The sequence below is a fragment of the Alosa sapidissima genome, chromosome 16, assembly GCF_018492685.1.
Source record: "Alosa sapidissima isolate fAloSap1 chromosome 16, fAloSap1.pri, whole genome shotgun sequence".
NCBI lineage: Eukaryota > Metazoa > Chordata > Actinopteri > Clupeiformes > Clupeidae > Alosa > Alosa sapidissima.
In genome coordinates, this window is record NC_055972.1 from 93,090 (window position 1) to 117,500 (window position 24,411).

The window sequence follows — 24,411 nt, forward strand, 5'->3', positions numbered from 1 at the left end:
TTAAGTCTTTAAGTGGCTCATGGTTTAATCAGGGCTACAAATGTACAGCATGTGCTGGAGCAACTACAGAGGGGTCAGGGGTCAAAGTTCAGAGGGCGACACTGACCTCCTGCTCCCCATACGGCTGCTGCCCAGCTACAGCAGACACAACGGAAGCTCTACGCGCAAACCAGAACAGAGAACTTGTGCTTCTGCTGGCTTATGTCTGTCTGTGCGCGCGTGTGTGTGCGAGAGTCAGAGAGAGAGAGAGTGTGTGTGTGTGTGAGAGAGTCAGAGAAAGAGAGAGAGTGTGAGTGTGTGCGTGTGTGTCAGAGAGAGTGTATATGCGTGCGCGTATGTCTGTGTGTGTGAGAGAGAGAGCAAGTGTGTGTGTGAGATGTCTGTGTGTGTGTGTGTGTGTGGAGATGAACTGTGCGGTTCTAGACACAGGCACTCCACTTCAGACTGGTCGTTTTGCATTTGTATAAAAAACAGAAAGCTGCCTCAAGTAAGAATATTTTGTTAAAAAGTATTTTTTTACATCATTAGCAATAAAGTCTTCAAAGCTGGAACACAAGAAATCAGATTAAATGTTTTTGTATATTACTAGATTAAAATTAACAAAAATAGATTCTTCTCCTGGCATCCAGGAGACCGTTCCCTTGGACAAGCGCCGGCTTGTCCGTACGGACCTGGGGCCAGCAGAGAGCATGCAGCTGGACTCGGTACTTTACACGTACAAAAATAGAACATACATTTACAATAATTTAGTGAGCTTGAAGGCAGGTCTCCGCATACACACACATCGTTGAAGAGGGCGCAGATAGGCCCTCATCTCATCTGGACGCCCAGGAAACACATCACGGCGCTGCACAGGAAACGCATCACATGTGCGGCCCTGTAGAGATGGCTCTTTGTTGGCGCCCAGTGATGACGTCATTACAAAGATACTTAGGCGCCCAGTGATGACGTCATTACAGAGACACTCAGTCCTGTGGTGCCTCATCTTAGTGTGTAAGGTAAGGCCTCGTGTTCGTTTGCCATAAAACCATTTTGTGTATTCTTTCTTAGTGCTGGATTCTCAGAAAAGTCAATAAAATAACCAGTAAGGGTTCAGAACCGAACGGAACAGAAGCAAACAGAACAGAACAGGTTATTAACCCTAACCCTAGGAACAGAATAGGCTATTAACCCTAACCCTAGGAACAGAATAGGCTATTAACCCTAACCCTAGGAACAGGTTATTGTTCACTGAACACACTTCAAACAACGTGGGACACACGTAATGTCATATCATAACAGATTTTATGGCCCAGATATGAGCGCGCACACACGCGACGGCACCTGATGTCTTATCAGGTCACATGACCCGGTGGGCTAGCGCCTCATGTATGGAGCGTTGAGCGTCTGTTTGGCCACGCCGGAGTTCACGTAACCATGGTGACCGGGGGGCGCGTACATCATGTTGCCATGGGCGGCAGGAGAGGGCATGGGTGGCGGCTGATTACCCATCATGCTCATCTGCACAGAGTACTGAGGTGGGCCGGCTCCGGCCGCCGTGGCCTGGTTGATGTAGGCAGGGTTGCCGTGGTAGCCGGCGTTGATGAGCGGTGAAGGCGTGACCCGGTAGGAGTTGATGGCGCTGTAACCGCCGGAAGGCAGCAGCAGCTGGGAGGGTCCAGGCGGTTGCATAGCAACGCCCTGCGTGTGGTCAGGGTGCGCGTAGACCTGCTGCTGGACGAGAGTGTGGGCCGACGACTTGGAGTGCAAAGACATGGGGTGGTGCGGGTGTGTGTGCGGGTGTGTGTGGGGGTGTGTGTGGGAGCGTGCGTGCGTGTGAGCATGAGCGTGCGACGGGTGAGTGTGTGCGTGTGGGTGCGGAGCGTGATGAAGGCTTTTGGCAGAGGACGACATCTGGACCTGGAACCTTTGGGAGGAAGAGGAGGAGGGGGGTGCGGCTCGCGCATGTAGACCCACGCTTGGCGTGGACGTGTTCCGCTGGTGCATCATGGGAGCTGGAGGCGGGGTCATGTTGGGTGGTGGTGTCATGGTGACCTGCGTTTGTGCGCTGGGGCCGGGCGTGGGGGGCTGGGGGGGGAGGGGCATAAGTGTAGGGGGGGTGTGGTAGGAGCCCAGGGCGTGGGGGTGTGTGTGAGCGCGGCTGTGTGTGTGTGAGTGTGAATACGGCTGTAGCTGCTGCTCCATCAGGGTGTTGGTCAGCTGCTGCAGCTTCGCCAGGCTGAACGTGGCGGAGGGCTGAGGGGAGTAGTGATGGTGATGACCCACGTTGCCCCCGGCGACATCGCCCACCTGGCCGCCACTCACACGCTCGTACAGACCCAGACTGGACGAGGGGGGGGGGGGGACCTGCGTCGGGGAGGGGAGCGAAACCTGCTGGCACGGAGCAGTGGGACAGCGACTGTTGTGTGAGTGTGTGTGTGTGTGTTTGAGTGTGAGGGTGAGAGTGTTTGCGTTGGAGCTGCGCAGGCTGGAGCTCCTGGAGCTGATGTGTGTGTGGGTGTGAGTGTGTGTGCAGGTGTGTGTGTGTGTGGTGGCGTGGGTGCTGCTGGAGGTTGTAGGTGTGGTACTGGGGGTGGTGTGTGTGCGGGTGAGGGTGTGGGGTCTGGCGTCCACTGCTGCCGCAGCTCGGAGGGGTCGGCGTGAGGCAGGGGGGCGGAGTCATGCCGCTGGGCCCCAACATGACCGTGCCGTTGACCACGCCGTTGGCCGCCGCGATCTGCTGCGAGACGGCGCAGCTTCCACTGACCAGCGAGCTGCCGCCACCGCCGCCGCCGAACGAGCAGCTGCCCTGCGACAGCGACGAGTCGTAGCTGCTCGGGTTCTCGTAGTTCTCGCCGCTGCTCTCGATGCTGCCCAGGTCGCTGAAGCCACTGTCCAGGGCCACGGGCCCCGAGTGGTCCGATACGGAGGCCGAGTCCAGCGCCGGGCTGCCTCTGGGCTCCAGCACCGCGCCTGACGATGACCCGGTCAGCGACGAATACGACGTCACGGACAACGGCGCCCCCTGTGGCTGGTGCTGCTGCTGCTGCTCCGAGACCATCTGGGCCAAACTCCCGCCGCCGCTCTCCAGAATCACAGACACGGCCGGGCTGCTCACCGAGCGCACTGATTGGCTGGGGCTGCTCACCGAGCGCACTGATTGGCTGGGGTGGGATGACGGGCTGCTCAGCGAGTGCACTGATTGGCTGGGGTGGGATGACGGGCTGCTCAGCGAGCGCACTGATTCGTCGTGGTGCGTTGGCAGGGGGCTGTTCTCGGGGCCGCGCGGGGCGACAGGGGGCACAGCGTAGCGGCGGGCCAGGCTCGTCTCCAGCAGGCTCGAGTACGGGTGCGGGTCGCGGCTCTGCTCGGCCTCCTGGGTAAGCGAGCGCACGGCCGCAGCAGTCTCCACGTCCAGCTCGGGACAGAGGGGGGGGTCGGGTTTGGGTGTGGGCGTCTGGGGCGGGGGGCGCCGTTGGGCCTCCCCATCCGAGTCCGACGCCTCCTGCTGGTCAGATTGGCCGTCGCCATGCGTAGCGTCCTGGAGGATGCAGCTGATTGGCTGGGAGGGCTGACGGGGCGGCTGGGGCGAAGGGGGAAGAGGAAGAGGAGAGCTGCGCCACTCTTTGTCGTTACCCTCGGCAGGATGAGTGGCTGGGCCCTCAGAACACCCTGGAATCTTCTCCTCGGCCTTCCCCACAGCATGGCTATCGTCCTCATCGTCTGCGTCGTGGTCTTCCACCGCAACTGAGCCCTCATCTTCCTCCTCCTCCTCTTCCTCACACACAGCCTGTGCTCCGACATCCTCCTGACCTCTGAGATCCTGCTGCTGGTCTGGCGGTTGCTCGGATGCCTTGTCGTCTTCGCCCTCCTCCTCCTCCTTTCTCTGGAGTTTGATGAACGAGGGTTCTGTTTCCTCGCGGGGTTCTGGCGTGTGGCAAGGGGAGTTCTCGGAGTCGCTGTGCTCGGAGTGCTCTGAATTCCCGGAGAGTGAGCTCTTCCTCCTCACCTTCCTCCTCCTCCTCTTCTCCTCCTCCACCAGTTCTTCCCTCTCCTGCTCCTCGGGACTTTGCGGTTCCGATGAAAGGTTCTGCTGGTTCTCTTCCAGTCCCAGCAGCTCCGGTTCCCTGCAGGGGGTCCGCTCCAGCCTGGGGATCATCTCCGTCTCCTCTTCCTCCTCCTCTTTCTCCTCCTCCACCTCCTGGCGAGGGGCAGGGTGCAGGGGAGTTTCGGGGGGTGTGTAGAGGTTGAGCTTGAAGCCAGTGGCGCCCTCGCGCTGCTGTCTCCATTGGGGGGGTCCTCGCTTCACGCCCTTGGGCCAGCCCTTCTTCCTGCGGCCTGGCCGGCGCCCTGGAAAGCCTGGGGAGTGGACAGAGAGGACAGGGTTAGGGTAAGGGTAACCCAGAGAGGTCAGGAGAGCCGTAAACACGGAGAGATTGCAGCTTAGAGACAAAACACTCAATATGAACACACTCAATAAGAACACACGCGTCTCAAGACAGAGACAAAACACTCAATATGAACACACACATCTTAACACACTCAATATGAACACACGCATCTCAACACACTCAATATGAACACACTCAATATGAACACACGCGTCTCAACACACTCAATATGAACACACTCCATATGAACACACGCGTCTCAACACACTCAATATGAACACACTAGGGCTGGGACAACGCGTCGACGTAATCGATGACGTCGACGCAAAAAATACGTTGACGCAAAATATGAGCATCGATTCGTCAAGCATAACGTGTGCTGCTAAATATTTTTAATTTTACACCTTCAGTGTTTTCCATACGTTGACTAATCTGTGGCTGGGTACCACGAAATCAAAACCGGCCACCACACATTGATGTTCTATATTGTAGGCCTACAATTTAAATTAAAGATAAGATAAAATAATTTCATTGAGCTGCACTTTTTACTCACACAGCCTTTCCTCGCCCCGCCCGCTCTCTCTCGTAACGAGCCCGCTGCTCCTCCTCTGCATGTGCATTTAACAAAACATTCACGATTGTTAAAGGATTGTTGTTGCCACATAGAAGCACTGCATAGAACACAGTGGGCTAAATTGCTATTAAATCCGCTTAGCATCGTGACCATGCTGCACAAATTTGTTCAAAACTGCTGCATTAAAGTTAAAGTAAACTCTGCTAAGGTCTTATCACAACATAGTACATTGAGGAGACTAAACTAAGTTAAGTTAGAGTATGCAATCAAGCAGTATCTCAAAGCTAACGTTAGAATACTGTTTGGATGTCAAGTTTAGCATGCTTACTTGCAGCTGCTTGTATTCGTTACTCATGCAGGGCGCATTTTATTGACTCTGAATGTTTGCAAAATGTTTGAATGCTACCTCTGACTAGGAATGCATTGCTTTGCACTTGTATAGTCTTTTATTTTGGAATCTTAAGAGCAATAAACATATATTGCAATGTTAAAGAATTCATGTTTTTTCATTCAGATATGTAAATAAGCATGTATAAGTTGCTATTAGTGAATTAATGGGGAGATAATCGATAATCGAATCGAAATCGAATCGGACTGAAAAAATGAATCGTTAGATTAATCGATGCATCGAAAAAAATAATCGCTAGATTAATCGTTTAAAAAATAATCGTTTATCCCAGCCCTAGAACACACGCATCTCAACACACTCAATATGAACACACGCGTCTCAACACAGAGACAACACACTCAATATGAACACACGGCAGTAAAAGCCCCGGTAAGAACCAAACTAGATTTTGTTCAAATCTACACACCTATGGGTACTGAAAAATGTAAGGTTAATTGCATTGCATGTAAATGCAATGGACTATTATCACTGTTCTTCTTATTATCGATATTATTCTTCTTCTTCCGACCAAATTCGACGTTTAAGGACACTAAAACCACTGAACCGTTTGACGTCATTCAAACACTCCTACAAAGGTCTTGTAACGGACAATTGTACAATGTAATTTTTACATTTGTGAACTTTATACTTTTTGAGATATTTACGATAAAAGAGCAACAAATTCCCATTGAGTTAACATTGACCGCCGTGGCGGCAACTTTTAGCATTATGATGTGACCTGCAGCTGAAAGCAATCAACCACTGCAATGTTTCTATCACTGGAGCTGTGAGTCTTCTGAACGTTCGTCTTATCACCTGCCGTGATCCACTTTACTTGCTCGTAACTGACTGTCTTTCTCTAATTACAGACAAGGTAAATGGTCCGATTTTTGGCATTTGACTCATTTATGTCGTCAAACAATATGTTGTATGAAATGATAGGTCATAAATAGCCAAACTAACGTTATAACGTTAGGGGAATAGTTAACGTTAGCACTTGATCTGTTAATAGCCTATTTATAATGTAAGGAAACCTACCTAATCAACGTTAATATGTCGTCAACTTAACGTTAGCTAACGACAATCAAACCTAATGTTGCTCCCAGCTAATCACTGACGTTAACGTTACATTTGCTCACAAACCAGCATTAACGTTAACCAGATAAAGTAGCCTAATCATATTGTACGGATACTATCTGGCTCTTGATTAATAATAATGATAAGGCTACTTTATCTGGTTAACGTTAATGCTGGTTTGTGAGCAAATGTAACGTTAACGATATTTCCCTGGAATTATATTTTCTAGTTTAGCAAATGTTATTTTGAAGTATTAAAAAACATTGTTGTTTTAGAATTTTCGAGCGAAATGGTTGGTAATTAGCACGTTTATAATATATATTATAGGATAATATATAATATCATACATCACCACCATCAATACAAATCTATTAGTCAAATACATCAGTTGTTGGGGTTGGCCCAATATTTATGACATACAGTGGGGAGAATAAGTATTTGAACCCATGCTAAAGTTGACTAAAAAGAAAATTATAAAAACACCTTTTAGAAATTGATCTTAATGCCTTAATTAAAACAAATAGTAAAAATCCAACCTTTAAGGACACCAATTTTCTTAGTGAATGAAGAATGTATCGTAAATAAATAAATGTTCTTCCTTAAATTACAGGGGCAATAAGTATTTGACCCCTATGTTAAATTCCCATAGAGGCAGGCAGATTTTTTATTTTTAAAGGCCAGTTATTTCATGGATCCAGGATACTATGCATCCTGATAAAGTTCCCTTGGCCTTTGGAATTAAAACAGCCCCACATCATCACATACCCTTTACCATACCTAGAGATTGGCATGGTGTGTTTTTCAGTTAGCCTATTAGCTGGTTTGATTTGCATTGAACCCAATGAGCATTTTAGTCAACTTTAGCATGGGTTCAAATACTTATTCTCCCCACTGTATATACTTATACTTATTCATGAGTTTCAAGAGTTTATATACTTATACTTATTTATGAGTTTCAAAAGAGTATATATACACTAATACGTATTTATGAGTTTCAAAAGAGTATATATGTATACTTATTAATGAGTTTCCCGACTAGTATATATACTAATACTTATTTATGAGTTTCAAAAGAGTATATATACTAATACTTATTTATGAGTTTCAAAAGAGTATTAATGAGTTTCCCGACTAGTATATATACTAATACTTATTTATGAGTTTCCCTTCTCCAAGCACACTTGAGCAGGGGCGCACAGGTCATATGAAGCCACTGACGAGTTCAGTCAGGTGTGTAGAGCGGGGACAGGTAAACCTTACACCTAAGGTTTTAAGTTCCAAAAAACACACACACACACACACACACACACACACACACACACACACACCTTTGATGGCATTTCTGGTAGCATCTATGTGTTGCAGCATGTGACTGCTGCCTTCGGTGATGATCCACTGCTTCTTCTTCCCTCTGCGGGGATCCGTGTGGCTCTTCGTCTTCCTCCTCTCCTCGTCTTCCTCACTGCACGCCCGTCTGGCCGATCCCGCCATGCTCTCTGCCTCCTCCACCGAGTTCTCCAGAGGCTCGTCCAGGACCTCTGTCCGCTCCAGGATGGTCTCCGTGGTTACGCTGCTGTTGATGCGTTTCCTCCGACGGCCACGCCTCCTCTTAGGCCCAACCTCGCGCTACAGGAAGTAGAAACGTAGTCAAACTGTAGCCGTGTTCGTCTGTGCAGATCTGACTTGAATGGATGCATGCTGGATTGAACACAATGGAGCTCTCCATTCTGTTCAACCCAGCATGCATCACATCAAGTCAGATCTGCACAGATCTGCATGAAGACGAACACACCTTGTGTCACTTTCACCTTTGAGACTTCCTGTTACATCTCCTTTAAGACTTCCTGTCAATCTCCCCTTTGAGCAGGGTTTCTGCAGGGTTCAGTAAGTCAAATTTAAGACTTTATAAGACCTTATTATGACCATTACGATTTAAATTTATGACCTACACAAATGACGAAAAATAACTTCAGTCGTTAAAATTCCCTTCAAAATAAAAATAAATTGTCTGGAAACATTGTTTGGAAAAATTTGGCTATATCTTCATTCCCTAGTTGATATAGACGGTTCACTCAATTTAAAGCCAGTTAATAACAACAGAATAACAATAGCCTGCCCTTGCTAGCTCACTGGGAAAAAAAGAGTATCTTACTCAGGTTCTTCCCTTTCCTGAAAGCTAGCCAGCTGTGCTGACGTTCACAAGGCAGTTCTAACAGTTCTGTTGATGCCTATATTCTGGTTGTTATGGGAACATAAGTCGGAATCCTCAATACCATATTAGTGTTGTCACTATCCACAAGTTTCCTTGGGTGGTTGCTGGGGAAACGTTTGTGAAACTTATGTGGGCAACACTTCCGGTGGAATTGTGTGGCTGTCCATTGCACCTGATGCCTCAGCTGTGTATTTTGCTGATCAGTTGTCAGGCTAATCGCATCGCTATATTGTCGCGTTGTTGCTGAATAATATTATGCCTTTAAAAAGTTCGGGAACAACGTGTGCCGTTTGAAGAAAGCATGGTTCGTGCCAGAGATGTAGCTACAGCTGCCATCCACTAAATGACGACGACGAGGCTAAAAGAAATTGGCTGAAAACCTGAACTTAAAACATCCCCCGAAATGTTGTTATGTAGTATATGTTATGTATGTTCATCATCACTGTGCTAACTGAAAAAAAAAAACCTTTACCCAACGCTTTATTTGGGTTATGAGAAGCCACCTGAGAGGAAGCAACTAAGAGTCGTCAGGATGAGTGTCGACCGTCAAGTCTCAGCAACAGGTAAGCTAAGCTAGCCTAGTAGGTGGCTAAATTTGGTATTGACACATTTTTTTTAACGATTTACTGAATTTAAGTAGGCTATAGGGAACACAGAGATTAAAAACCTTAACTAGATCTATTCTGTACACGAATGCATAGGCCTTATCCAATTCTCTCCATCTTTAATATGACTCCATCTTATTATTATCTGCAGACCAAGCTGTGTTGGTGTTCCAGCAGCCTGGCCTTCAAGGATGCCCAACCACAGTGGATGGATACAGCTGTGGAGGAACATACCTACTCTAAAAGATCCATCATGTATGTGACATGACCATCACACCCTGAGATATCACTAGATTCATCTAATCGAGTTGTCTCCGGTTCTGCTCCCACCTACTTGGATGCCCTCATACAGGCATAATGCTATCTCCCGACTGTTGCACTCCTCAAACAAATGACGCTCTGCCACCGGTATGTTCAGGCCAATCCAAACTTTTTTCATCTGTTGTTCCTTGTTGGTGGAATGCACAGTTCCTACTAGAGCAGGGACATCCCTCTCCATCTTCAAAAAACTCCTAAATACCTAGCTCTTCAGAGAACATCTCCTTTCTTACAGCTAGTCTTGCTGATCCTAACACCTACCACCTGACTAGAACTGACACTTGACTGTTTAAAAACAGCACTCACTGATGCACTTATTCCTATTGTACTCTCTGATGCACTTATTCCTATTGTAGGCCTACTCTACCTTTTTAAAAATTGTCCTAGAATTGTTGAGAAAATTGCTTTAAAAAGGTAAAACTGTTTACCATGTTAATCGCTTTTGGCTAAAAATATGTCAGCCAAATGTAATGTAATGACCAGTGTTCAACACTCTTGTCTCCTGTCTACAAGGTTTTGCACCAGGCAGGTCAGTAACACACTAAAAGCATTGGATAGAGGTCCATGCTGAGCATAACAAAGACCTCATTCCATGGCTGCCCCGTGACACAAAAACATAAACTATACCACAGGTTTTTCTGCAACATTTCGCTGATGTAGATGTGTATTTTTGTATATTATGTTGATATGTGCCTATATGTATATTGTTGGCTCTATTGTATAGTATGTGCCTATATTACTATTTGTCTACTGAATGTAAAAGTTACTATTACATGTCTACTTGTTACTACTACTGTATATTTGTTGAATGTAGAGAGAGCTAACCTACCAAAGTCAAATTCCTTGTGTACCGTAAGTATACTTGGCCAATAAAACTGATTCTGATTCTGCTTGCAAAAGACTGTAACACATTTAAAACATGCAGCAAAATGTTGCCTTCAAACAACACAACATGTAGTCAAATCACTGTTTGCTTTCAATCAATCATTACACAATGCACAACAACATGCTAAACACTGTTCTCAAAATGAGGAGATTCAGCCTTAATTTTTGCTATGTCTGTGCCATTTACTTTTCATTTTTAACTGCATTCATTCTTTCCAAGATGTAACTGCCATTGACATGTAGGACCTACAGAAAAGACAAATTTCATTGCACTACAATATGTCATTTATTTATTGAAATAGATCTTCAGTTTTTGTACTGTTTTCATCACCAAATACGCAATATAGTACTTTCTCTAAATCTGCCTTATTAGATCCATACCTCCAAATAGCAACACAGAACAGACATGGTATCTCTTATGGATAATGAATGATTGCTCATTGAAGAATTTTGCAAAGGTGTATCAGAGATTCAGACTTATTCACAGGTGGTAGAGATTTCTTGCATAGTTTCCTTTTGTTTAGCACAATATTGTTTGGGGTCTTTGAATGACAGCTGTGTTAACTGTTTTGTGAAAGGGTTTGATAAATGTATGAACCCAATAAAAATGTGTGACACACTTGCACGAGATGACTTCTGCTGTTCAAAGGTGTTAATGAAGACCAAGTGGATCCCAATTTCTTTAAGCAGGTCAAAGCATATGAGGAAAAATTGTAATTTGTAATGCTGAATAGGTCAAAGTTCGAGTTAATGAAAGTGCAGAAACCGTAAACTCTTCTAAAACACGCTTACAAGGCTTGCTTGTAAGTACTGAAAAACTGTGAGCTATGTAGCATGATGTTAAATGGTTGTTTGAACTACGTAGCATATTCTGTGCAATTGTTGCTTATCTAAATAGTGTGAAGGGAAGCATCTCCTAAATAGATGCTGCAGAACAGATAGCTATAATCTCTTCTAGCACGATGCTAATCATTGCATCCTGTTTGTGTACAGTTTCAATAAGTAAAAGGTAAGAAAACGGGAAGACATGGGCATATTTTGATTTTCTGTTTATTTCCCGTCTTACAAAAATGGAATTGAATTGAAGTAAAAGTTAAAATACAGTCTTAGCTTCCTTTCTAGAGCTAGTTGGGTAGGAAGGCAGAGTTTGAGACATTAGCTTAAAGCTAGGGTTAGCAAGAGACTGTCACCTCATCATCTGAGAAATGAAAACAAACGTCCCCTTGTTACAGCAGACTTTTCGGCGTTTATAAACCTGACACTTTTATACATTTTCATCATGTTACTCTCTATCACTACTGACACTGACCTTCCATAGTATTGCTGCTGCATGAACAGGAGCTTTTTAGGTTTGTTATTACCATCATAAGACACGGAGTCAACAACGTACGCAAAAATGCTGCCATACGTTATCCTAGGCAATTTTTTAACTTAGTCGTCCCATCCAGTAACTGTGGAGGGCAACGGTATATTTATCTTGCCGTTTTGTTTACTCGCCGAGGTTGTGTTCCTACAGTGTAGTGAATCCTTAACAATCTTTGAGTGAATGACAGACGGCGATTTTTTACATCGATCTTGTATTAACCGGAAACGAAGCCCACAATCGCGCAAAGCATCATGGGGCGGTGGAAACTTGTGGATACAAGAATGCTTAGTGCACACTGACATGAAATACGTATGTTATATGACAATTTACCATGACGTCACAATAACAATATACATTCTTCCGGGTGGCAAAAGCTGAAGCATTCTCCATTGGCACTACTAGTAAACAAACCCTTCCATGTCATTTGACCAGGGCAGAGCGATAAAGAAAACAGAGTAAATGGCTTGAATGAATGATTTTCGTCTTGCGGGGTGCTACGGGACTTCTCATTCATATTCATACGGTTATGGGAAGTCTCATTAATATGCAATGAGTCATACGTGTCTCTAGCCATGCTGCGTCCACTCTACCCCGTAGTTTGAACGAAGTGAAGTGTCAGTCGAAATCAAAGGCGAATGATGAAAATGCTACGTGAGGTAAATTGCTTGGGGAACCCACCGTCGGCCGTAGCCTAGGCCTAATACATTTCAACAGGTAAGTTAATTCAAAAACAGACATGGTGGATATTCAGACATAGTTAACATGAGAGACTGGCCGGTTGCACAAAACACCTTGTTCAGGTTCCCTTAAAATCTGATTTAAGGCCCCCTTAAAATAAAATCGGCTGCACAAACACATTTAAGTATTCTACTTCGGTTTCCTTATCATTTTCCCTCAAGTATTTAAGGTTTTCTCCTTTTCTTATCTTATAAGAAATTCCGTTGCACAAACGACCTTAGTAGCCTAAATAACCACATGAGTTCGGTTCGCCAGGCAAAAACGTAAAAAGAAATGTTTATTTTGGTGCCCTGATGACAGTCAGGATAATATCTAACTAGCTAGTATTGTTCAATTCATGTCTATATGGCTTTACTGATGAATGGATAAATGTCACCGAAAATTATTAAGGTAAGATAAGATCATAAGCTTGGGTTGCAGACTACGGCATAACTTTAGCAAGCTAGTTACAACTATGTCCGTTAAACGTAGCCTACCAGTTGAGTTATTCATTGCTAACATTAGCTATTGATAGGCCTACAGTAGGTGCATTAATAACTATAGCTAACATCGTGAAATTAATTGTCACTGCCGTGTTTGGCTGTCATCCGTCAAACTTGTCAAAGTTAGTTATGCCTACTCAGATTTGTAATGCATCATTCACTATCTTAATTTATCAACAATATGTGCACACAACTTGCTATTATTTTGGACAGTCCCGTATTGACCAACATCTGCATCCTCAGAAAAGCAAGCACAAATTAGCAAACAAACAATCTCCGTGGTTGATACTAAAGGGACAAAACTTAAGGTGCTTTGTGCAAACGGCCCTAAGGAGATAGCAATAGCCTAACGTTAAATGAAATGCATAGTAGCCTAGGCTAGCCTACTATAGCCTAATGTGTAAATGAACCTCAGCCTGCATTGAGTGGTTATTTTAGTGACTGTTGCTGTTTGACTTACAATCTGTTAGATGGTGTATTTCCCTGCTATCTAAATAAAAAGGCTATGATCGGGTTTTTGTTGCTCGGGTCGGATACAGATGTAAGAAGTGGCTACTCCGCCACCAGGCAGTCTTGCCATCTCTGCAGCATTACTTTTGACGACGTCCACTAGATTTAAGCTTCACCCACAGGTTCCGCTGGATAATTTTTTTTTTCTTTCTGAAGGACATCGATAAAAACACTACACTTTTGCTGTATATCTGGCGGCACAACCTCAAACACAAAACGTTTTCGTTATTGTTTCAACTTTGATCAACAACAATGTGTTAACTATGTAAGGTCAGTGGAAGCCGCTTGCGTTCTGCCACCCGGAAGGATCTTGGAGCCTATTGTTTACAAACATTCTGAAATGCCGTATTGCAAAAAAAACACTCTCGTTCTTAATGGATTTAATTGTCTGATTTTCACAGAAAACTGCTTCAACCCTCTCATCGGCAGTGAAGCTTGGTAGTTCGAAGTTTGCACTGGTTTCTGTAAGTCTGGCGATTAAATCCTTCCCTCAAGTCTGTTTGCAGCCGCCAGTGCAGACAGAACTACAACAAGCGGAATGAATGAATGCCGCCGCCACCACATCTCTCGGGGGGAAAAGACTTCCTGTCAATCTCACCTTTAGGACTTCTGGTCAGACAATTTTTAAGATGGTGAGACATGGATGGAGATTCAAGGCTTTAGTCTGAAACGCATGAACAAACATGGACTCCTGGTGGAGCGTACCTTTCTCTTCAGACCGTGCGTCTGGGATCTCGGGGAGTGCTCATGCTCCTCCTCCTCGCTGCTTGACGACGAGGAGTGGGATGTGTGGACACGTGCACCGGACTGCGTGTGCCAAGGGTGGTGGTTGGTGCTGGGGCACTTAGTGAGGGGGTAACTGGGGCACTTAGTGAGTGGGTACCGCCTCACAGCAGGCAAAGCACTAGGGCGACTGCCCTCCACCTGCTGAAACACACAACATCAACATTAACCACACACAACCACAACAACAACGCAAAAACAGATGCCAATGCCAACATCGTCAACCACACAACTGCACACATAAGCATAACTAATATCAACACAACAATAACTAAAGCATTTAACATTCGTATAAGATCTGACCACCTCAACACCACACGTGAACACTGAGGCCTTGCTACAGTTCTGTAGCTAATGGGGGGGGGGGGGGGGGGGGCACAGTTCCAGCGGGCTCCTGTAGGGCGGTGCTGATGGACTCCACTGGGCCTTTGTGCATACATGTTTTCACCGCTTTATTTGTGAAATCATTCAATATTACAACAATAAAAAAGGCTTGTGTAATGTCTTGATTGAAACATGCTTCGCACACAAATCATAGCCCATGTTTGGGGGGCAAGAAGAGTGGACTTCTCAGCATAAGGATACATTAGAAGATGATTGGTGTAAACTTAGTCACGACATGATAAGCAGTTCTGGCACTTAAAAACGCAACTTTCCATTCACTCATATAAATCATTCAAGTGTAGTGCTCGTCATGAAAAGAAAATAGAAGCTTAATATTTTTCAGGTGTTTAACAGTAAAAGGCGCACTGTTCTTAGCAGTGATGCTGACAGCAGTGAGATTAGGCATTGCATCCTCTACAGTCACTCTGTTTGGAACATTTTGCTGGTCGAGTTTCAAGATTGATAAGATTCAGTTAAAGCGTATAGTATGGATCATCTACAAGTTTGGGACCCCACTCACACTCATGGGGAGAATAGTCAAAATGAAAACCCCCAAATTAACTAATGATCCACATTACTCCTACAAATAGGGGGGTCTTACCTGTACACTCTGGCGCAGTTCCAGCGGGCCCCTGTAGGGCGGTGCTGATGGACTCCACTGCAGACAGGAGGCGTCCACTTCAGGCCCAGTCCGCCTCTCACACACACGATCCTGCTGCTGCCGCCGCCGGACAATTACACACCTGCACACACACACACACACACAGAAAACAGAGAAACACAAGGAGTTAGAGCCAAAATATCCAGCATGCTTCTGTGTCTGTGCCAATGATTCTACATGTGTGTGTGTGTGTGTGTGAGTGTGTGAGTGAGTGTGTGTGTGTGTGAGTCTGTGAGTGTGTGTGTGAGTGAGTGTGTGAGTGTGTGTGTGCGTGTGTGCGTGAGTGAGTGTGTGTGTGAGTGAGTGAGTGAGTGAGTGTGTGTGTGTGTGTGTGTGTGTATGTGTGTGTGTGTTAACTAACCTGCCATCCTGCACGTGGATCATGTTCAACTCCTGTAGGGTGTGTGTGATGTCGTGAGGGCACATGCCAGTCAGGCTACTGAGGGCTCTAATGGTGAGCTGGGCGGAGCTATCCACACACTGGGCGGGGCTATCCACACACTGGGCGGAGCTATCCACACTCTGGTCTGGCTTCTCAGTGGCCTGCGTGTGGATGTCTGAGGGTTGGGGCAGGCTGGGGTGGATGTCTGAGGGTTGGGGCAGGCTGGGGTGGATGTCTGAGGGCTGGGGCAGGCTGGGGTGAGTGAGGGTGGGGGGGTTGTGGTGACGTATGGCCCGCAGCAGGGTGCTCCTCCAGTAGGACTGATAGACGGAGCGCCCCTGCTCCGACAGAGGCTTCTCAGGAGACCCCACACGTCCCTCCACACGGGACAGAAGATAACCTAGGACACACACACACACACACACGCATGGAGGCACAAAGATGCACGCACACACACACACAAACAATTTAGGTCACATGGAGTCCACCTTTATTATCTGAGCATTTAAGACACAGAAATAACTATTATCCCCTAGGGTTAGCCCTAGCCCTAGCCCTAACCCACACATGAATGCTATCAACGCTAGCCCTAATCCACACATGAATGCTATCAACGCTAGGGTTAGCCCTAACCCACACATGAATGCTATCAACGCTAGCCCTAGCCCTAACCCACACATGAATGCTATCAACGCTAGCCCTAGTCCTAACCCACACATGAATGCTATCAACGCTAGCCCTAGTCCTAACCCACACATGAATGCTATCAACGCTAGCCCTAATCCACACATGAATGCTATCAACGCTAGGGTTAGCCCTAGCCCTAACCCACACATGAATGCTATCAACGCTAGCCCTAGCCCTAACCCACACATGAATGCTATCAACGCAAGGGTTAGCCCTAGCCCTAACCCACATATGAATGCTATCAACGCTAGCCCTAGTCCACACATGAATGCTATCAACGCTTCCTTAAAGGGTCCCCTGTGTAATGTTTTCAGTTGTTTATTAACAAAATCAACATTTCCCATTCATAAATGACCCACTCATGTTTAATTACCACCACCACCAATTCGAAGCATCCCTATTGGCTTAAAATCCGCATTTACATCTACATAGCGCAGGGGCGACATGTACATGCAGCATTTTAAAATAACAGTGGCCTGTAAGGGACATATGCGAAATACAGCTCAATCTTTGGCGTCTGCATGTATAGAAAAAACATTAGCTTGGATTCATCTGCAGAATTGCCCTACATTCAGCAATGTATGTTACAAGCCCATTTTCTACAAGCCACATGTCTTCCTAACATTCCAACATTTTTTATTTATTTTATTTTATTTATTTTACAACAAAATAAATAAAGAGAAAAATAACTTTGTTTGTGATCTGTCACTGACTTTTGTTTGTGCACAGCCACTTGTTCTCTCTAGAGATAAACTAACCTAACATAGTTTTGCAAGATCTAATAGACTACCACAAAATTGCTGAACGTGTGAAGTTTGCAACAATATAAAGTCCTTAGCTGCTACCTAGCTAGCGAACATCACTAGCCATTGCCATCCACTTTCCGTTTACTGTGCTAACGTTAGCTAGCTAGCTCTATTAACAGGCAAAATGAAAGTAATTATTCCGTGTTCGAAAGTGTTTCATTGGCATCACACACAAGCAATGGCAATAAAATAGTACACAAAATGATATTAATATGTTATTATTGCTTATTCAGAGAAAAGTTTGTTTTGACGCGCCTAGGAGTCCGTAACTAGTGCCAGTTTTGATCTGTGACGGCTCCCGTAGTTCTAAATGAGGCAGCACTTGAGAGGTTGGTTGCAATATAACACCTGACCACTAGATGGGAGAAATTCTTACACAGGGGGGCTTTAACACAGGCAAACTTCAAAAAAGACAACTTCACACATAAAGTGTGTGTGCGTGTGTGTGTGATCGTGTCCACGTGAAAGAAAAAACATAATGTTCAGGGTAGTTATGTTTAGTGATCACGTGTACTGTGTACTGTTCATGTGTGTGTGTGTGTGTGTGTGTGTGTGTGTGTGTGTACGTGCGTGCGTGCGTGCTAACTGTAAGCAGTTGGTGTGTGTGTGTGTGCGTGTGTGAAAACAAGCCATCGAACGTGAGACTGGTCTCAACATACACAGAATGTCAGTAAACAGGAAGAGGTGAGGCGAGGTGCTAAACACTCAAAATAGACACATACACACACCAACTGCTTACAGTTAACACATACACATCAACTACACACACACATACACACACACAAGCACTTATTCACACACACCAACTGTACATCTTGCTAAAAAGAGTAGAAAGACAAACATCCAAGTGTGTGTGTGTGTGTGTGTGTGTGTGTGTGTGTGTGTGAGTGAGAGTGTGTGTGTGTGTGTGTGTGTGTCAGGGAAATCGCAGTAGCCAAAATCCAATATCTGTTCCACAATGTACACATTTCACAACGAAACCTGTCCACGATGAACAATGAAAGAGTGAATCTTGTGATGAACAATGAAAGAGTGAAACTTGTAATGAAGTGGCTCTGTCTAAATAGCCGCACAACCCGGGACATTCTTTTTCAGCCGTGCAAGAGCGGAGGCCTTGGTGTCCCGAACATTGAATGGCTGTATACCTCCTCCAGGGTAGGTCACCTGCTGAACATGCTCGATAATGACGACCTGACGGTTAGGGAGCTGGCATGCAAATCATCACCTACAGCGGCACAAGATACCAATCGCTTCCCAGTAGGGCTGCAGCTATCGATTCTATTTGTAATCGATTAATCTAGCACTTTATCGATCGATTAATCGGATACATTTTTTTTGCATTTTTAAACAACCAAACCAAATAATGCATAACGAAAATGACATTGCTGTAAAATGATCAAGCAATTGGCACAGAGGTATTTATTCTAACTCCAACATTTGACTCCAAAACTAAGCCCATTTATTGCAATTTACCCATTTAGTGTTTATAAGTGCCAGTGCCATCAATTAAATAATGTTCAAAATGCTCTCTGTAAAATTGCAACCTCTTGTGCATGACTTAGCTGGGCGAACAAAGCTGTCCATACTATGTTGTGAAGTGCTGGGAGGGAGAAGAGGGAAAGCAATTTAATGTATTAATATGCACAACAAGTTTCATGCTGTAATCTAGACCTGACATCAAAGTAAATATCTGTTTTATGTAGATTTCTACACCTGCAGCATTTGGCATTAGGCTACTAACAAATAATTTTACTATTACTAAAAAATAGCCTACCATTAGGCTACTAACAAATAATTTTACCATGAGGCTACTAAAAAATAATTTCTGGGGTGAGCCTATTTGCTATGGTAACCTAGCAACCTGTGTGTGTGTGCACGCGTGCGGTGTGTGAGGGAAGATGAGGGTGCATGCATGTGTGTATAAAAATGGGTTCTTTTTTAGGCATACTGTCTTGCAATTGAACGTGAATAAGTTTACTACTTAAAACCATCAAAGCTAAACATTATACAGTATGTGATTAAAATCAGCCAACATCAATGTAGGCTATAGGCTACGTAGATAGATAGATAGGCTAGATAGATTGATAGATAGCCTACTTTATTGACGCTTGGTGAAACAGCATGGAGTGGATGTTTTCGGTTCAGATGCTTGTTTTTTCCTTTTTGAGTATGTAATGATCACAAAACTTTACTTGAAAACTTTAGACATTCTCTGCCATTTATGGACATCTTGACTCTGCAATCGCGCCAGTTAAATTCAGAATGTACAGTGGGTCCCAGTTAAGTTTGGACGGGTTCCTTCAGGAATCACGCACCCCATTTTCTCAGCAGAAATGGCACAAACTCCCGTTGACACAAACAACCACAAGGTGTCACTTGGGAGTTCTGCCACTACTATTTTTGATGCGACTTGACTTACTGCTTCCATGATGCAGTTTCCAAGTCAGTAGAACAATCAGAGAAAGCTGAGCCATTACCAAACATATATGATAATACAATAGCATGAGTTTATATATCTTATACCCTATTTGTCACGGTTACTTATAGATTTGATAGTGTAACGATAAGCGCATGAGACTTTCAGCGGGGGCACGGGAACTTAAATTGATCACAGTAGTTTAAGCTTACACTTGACAAAACATTCTAATATGAAAATGTAGATGCAATTGTTGTAAGATGGTGCAGCTCCTTTAAGAAAGCATCGTGCGCAGGGATGGAGAGAGAGAAAGCGAGAGGGGATATGTGTGTTAGAACTTAGATGCGTGTGGAAAAAGTAGACGTGCTGTTGAGACTGGAGCGAGTCATATTCAAAATAATGCAAAAAATAAATCCGCAGATAAAACCAATTATCCTCATTCATTGCAACCGCAGCATGCCTGCTTGCCGACGTTCAAACGAAAAAGATATCAAAGCACCTTTTGCGTTTGAATGTAGCACGATTTTTTTTAAACAGCTAGACAAATGATTTAGCTAATTGATTATAGCCTGTACACCAGCAATTGTTGAACATTTACCTGTACAAGTACATTGACAGTAGCCCAGCCTAACAAGCATGTTGCATGTTGTAGGCCTACTGTAGAAATTTCACTTAAATTGCAACCGCAACATGCCTGCTTGCCGACGTTCAAACGACAACGAAAAAGATATCAAAGCAACAAGAGGGTTGAGTCTGAATGACACGACTCATATTGCTCCTCATAACCGTCTATAAAAAAAGTGTTGTTTTTTTCTTTTTGAACACGTCCGTATCCCAGGACATAACGCACTAGACCTTATAATAGGCTCGAGATATAATTCCAAAGGGGGCAGATAGGGGCCTACTGCACTTAAAACTTAAAAGATTGAACGAAGCTTCCCGAAATTTGAAATTGCGATCAGTGACTGGCATCGGGTGAACGAAGCTTTTCGAAGTTGAACAGGCTATTAAAAACTATTTGCGCACCTCAATGTCACAGGAGAGACTGGGCTATTAATTGAAAAAGACGTTATGCTACCTGCAAACTGGCCTATGATTTCATTGCTGAGTTTGCGGCAAATCAAGATATGGCGAGTCAGTGTCATTTATTTGTCCAATGTTAGCCTACAGACCAGTTTCCATAGTGCACATCTTATCAACAGTTTGAATGTCGTGTGTGTTTCTGCTTATTGACAAATACCGTTCAGCACAATGATTCATGCCCAATTAATTTCCCCTGTTAAAGTGTTTGCCTTTGTTACACTATTTGGTTTCGTGATGTAGCCTATGATAAACACCATATGGCCAAATATGTGACTCAGCTAATGTTATACAATTTCCCCTCTTACAGACAAGCTGGCGTAGCTTATTAGACTAGGCTACTATTAAAATGCACCGACGGTAGCCTTGGCTATGTGTAAAGTAAGCTATCGCATGATTTCATGCACGTAAGTTCATGCATCTGTCAAGTTCGCACAGGGCCTCGCACCCCCTTGCGACGGCCCTGCAGCTCCTCCTAAGACAGCGAGGAAAAACCGTATCTGAGAAAACTTTTTGGAAAAGACGGCTATATGGACCCAACCAACTCTTTTTGGGAGGGGAGAACTCCCTCACGTAGGCTACAACCCATGCAGAGGCATTGCATTGGTGTCATGCACAGAATGCGGAACGTGTCCTACTTTAAGAAAAGATAGACTAACATGACAAATGTTGACAAACATGACAAAAAATATTTTTTTCATCGATCGGCCCAAAAGTGAAGCGGCCCACTGGGAATTCTCCCGATTCTTCCGATTACCCACCCCGGGCCTGATTCAGTCTTGCTCTTCTTGGACTGAAGACAAGTCCTGTGATGCTAAATAGCCTTTCACAGGCCGCTGAGGCAGGTAGCGGAGTGTTCAGCTTCACAGAAAGCTGCCAATGTACAGAAACATTTCTTGCAAATACGGCCACGGGTGTATGACGTTCTCTTTACCACTACCCTGTTCACTGAGTTCACCACCATCTATGATAGGTGCTCGTGCTTCCATGGCGGTTTCAGTTGTGCGTCCTCCTCCTTTAGCAACAAACAAGCGCTGAAATAGAGCGCGCAGCGTGCGGAGCGTGTGTAATGCAATCTAGGAGCAGTGATTCGCCAAACCAGCAGTCGCACACATTTCTTCTAATTTTATGTTCTAGTAACAAGTAACGAATATGCTTAGTGGAAATATAACGGAGTAAAAGTATACATTTTATCTAGGAAATGTAGTGGAGTAAAAGTGAAAGTTGACATAAATTTAAATAGTGAAGTAAAGTACAGATACGTGAAATTTCTACTTAAGTACAGTAACGAAGTATTTGTGCTCCGTTACATTACAACACTGGTGTTTGTGTGTGTGTGTGAGTGAGTGTGTATGAGAGAGAGAGTGTGTGTGTGTGTGTGTGTATGAGAGAGTGCGTGTGTGAGTGTGTGTATATGAGAGAGTGTGTGTGTGTGTGTGTGTGTGTGTGTACTCACTGAAGTCGATGAGGAACCTGCCGTAGCCCTGTCTCTGGAACTGTGGAAGGACCATGATGCACGAGACGTTATACTTCTGCTGACTCTGCTTCTCCTGTGGACACACACACACACACATACAAATAAGTATACACACAAATATGTATTCATAAGCACACACACAGACAGACACACATACATTAGGGTGTGTGGTGTCCCCCCAAACTTGAAGCTACTGTACACCAACTTAAAAAAAAGACTTCAACCCAACTAGAACCCCCATATTTTTTTTTTATTTTTTTTTTGAGTAACGGCAACTTTCCAAGAACGAACAGGTATGATAAGGGATCAGATTCCAAAAATAATTCCGTGGAAATGCATGGATTCCAGCTGCTGCTACTGGAAGAAACTGGAATCCATGCATTTCCACTGAATTATTTTTGGAATCTGATCCCTCATCATACCTGTTCATTCTTACTCGTCGTGACTAAATTCAAGATGGCTGCAAACGCTAAACTTCGTGAAGATACTGTCTGCATAAATCGTCTTGTAAGTAAACTACCAGTGCTTTTTCAAAGTTCTCAATGTCTCGTTTTAAATGTCAGGGCCCTCGGAAGTCTACCAATGAAGTGTGGAGATACATTGAGCCTCGTAAATGGTGTAAAACAGTGATTTATTTGCATGGCTAGCCCGATGCCGAAGCACCACCATTGACAAAGCTGTTGGTAGCATCGGCTAACTAGCGCCAGATTTTGGAGTGCAGGGGACAAGCCGAGATGGGCTATGAGACATACGTTCACACATGTTTCAACACACTTTAGGTCAATATCACACCGGAATTCTCCTTTAAAGCAAGTAGGTAGATGTTCTATAGGTATATGTTCTAACTCCGTTAAAGCAAGTAGGTAGATGTTCCTTTACATAGGCTAACCTTTACATAGGCTAAACAGGAACAGAAAGCCGTCCTTAATTTCGTCAGCCCCATGACATCGCTTATCAAATAGGCTACTGCACAAAACCAACTGGCTAGGCTAAGTCAAAGGTGGTGGATTAGACATATGTGTGTTTCAAGCTTTTCAAATGTGTGTGTGTGTTTGTCCGGGGGTTCTCACCGGGTAGTTTTTTGAAATTCTGGCTTCTAAACATACCATTTCAATGGGACCGAAATACCTTTAGTATGAAGAACAAGCAGCTCTGGCTGACGTGAACATTGGCTACCTTATGCATTATCGCTTCACTCGGTTTCAAAATAAAAAAAAGTGGTTTCTAAATAAAAGCCCCCCACCCCAACACAGAATTAGAAAATATTGCAAAAAGAAAAGATGAGAATTGCATTTATAGTAATATAATTAAAAAAGATTGAAAATAGAATTGAATCATGACCTTAAAATCAAAAATGAGGATCGAATTGAGGATTTGGAGAATCGTGACACCCCGATTATACACACACACACACACCTTCCAACCACACTATGCAGACAGACACACACCTACACGCCCCATCCAACTCTACTTTGAATTGCATATAGGCATACACAGAGCCACACACACACACTTCCTGCATGAATGTGTTCCACAGTACACACACAAACACCGTGCCACCTGGAACCTTGGAGAACACACACACACACACCTTGGAGAAGTAGCCCAGCAGGTGGCAGCCCTTGGCATCGTTCCGTGTGAGAACGTAGAACAGGAAGGGTTCCACGTCGTAGTACAGTGTCTTGTGGTCAAGGAACAGCTTGGCCAGCAGGCACAGGTTCTGGCAGTAGATCTTACTCACGTTCCCGTCCACCTGCATACACACACACACAAACACACACACACACACACACACACACACACACACACACACACACACATACACACACACACACACACAGTCTTCATGTGCAATTCAGACCTGTCATTTACAGATCATCTTGTTCTGCATGATCTCTTTGGTGTGTGTGAGTGTGTGTGTGAGACCCTATAAAAATGACCTCGAACACAGACAGGTGGTCCTTGCGGTAGATTGCGTGCGTGTGTGAGTGAGTGTGTGAGACCCTATAAAAATGACCTCGAACACAGACAGGTGGTCCTTGCGGTAGATTGCGTGCGTGTGTGAGTGCGTGAGTGTGTGAGACCCTATGAAACTGACCTCGAACACAGACAGGTGGTCCTTGCGGTAGATTGCGTGCGTGTGTGAGTGCGTGAGTGTGTGAGACCCTATGAAACTGACCTCGAACACAGACAGGTGGTCCTTGCGGTAG

The 24,411-nt window shown here is 44.7% G+C and overlaps 1 protein-coding gene across 1 annotated transcript in view; it reads right to left on the reverse strand.

Annotated features, from left to right (window-relative positions):
* Positions 1-24,411, reverse strand: part of kat6b (K(lysine) acetyltransferase 6B) — a 74,089-nt gene continuing 49,678 nt past the window's right edge. Inside the window, 8 exon segments of the mRNA XM_042065115.1 lie at positions 1-2,361; positions 2,363-4,338; positions 7,738-8,035; positions 14,231-14,452; positions 15,294-15,435; positions 15,715-16,135; positions 22,181-22,274; positions 23,793-23,954. Of these exon segments, the coding sequence (XP_041921049.1) occupies positions 1,357-2,361; positions 2,363-4,338; positions 7,738-8,035; positions 14,231-14,452; positions 15,294-15,435; positions 15,715-16,135; positions 22,181-22,274; positions 23,793-23,954 (4,320 nt within the window). The 3' untranslated portion in view covers positions 1-1,356.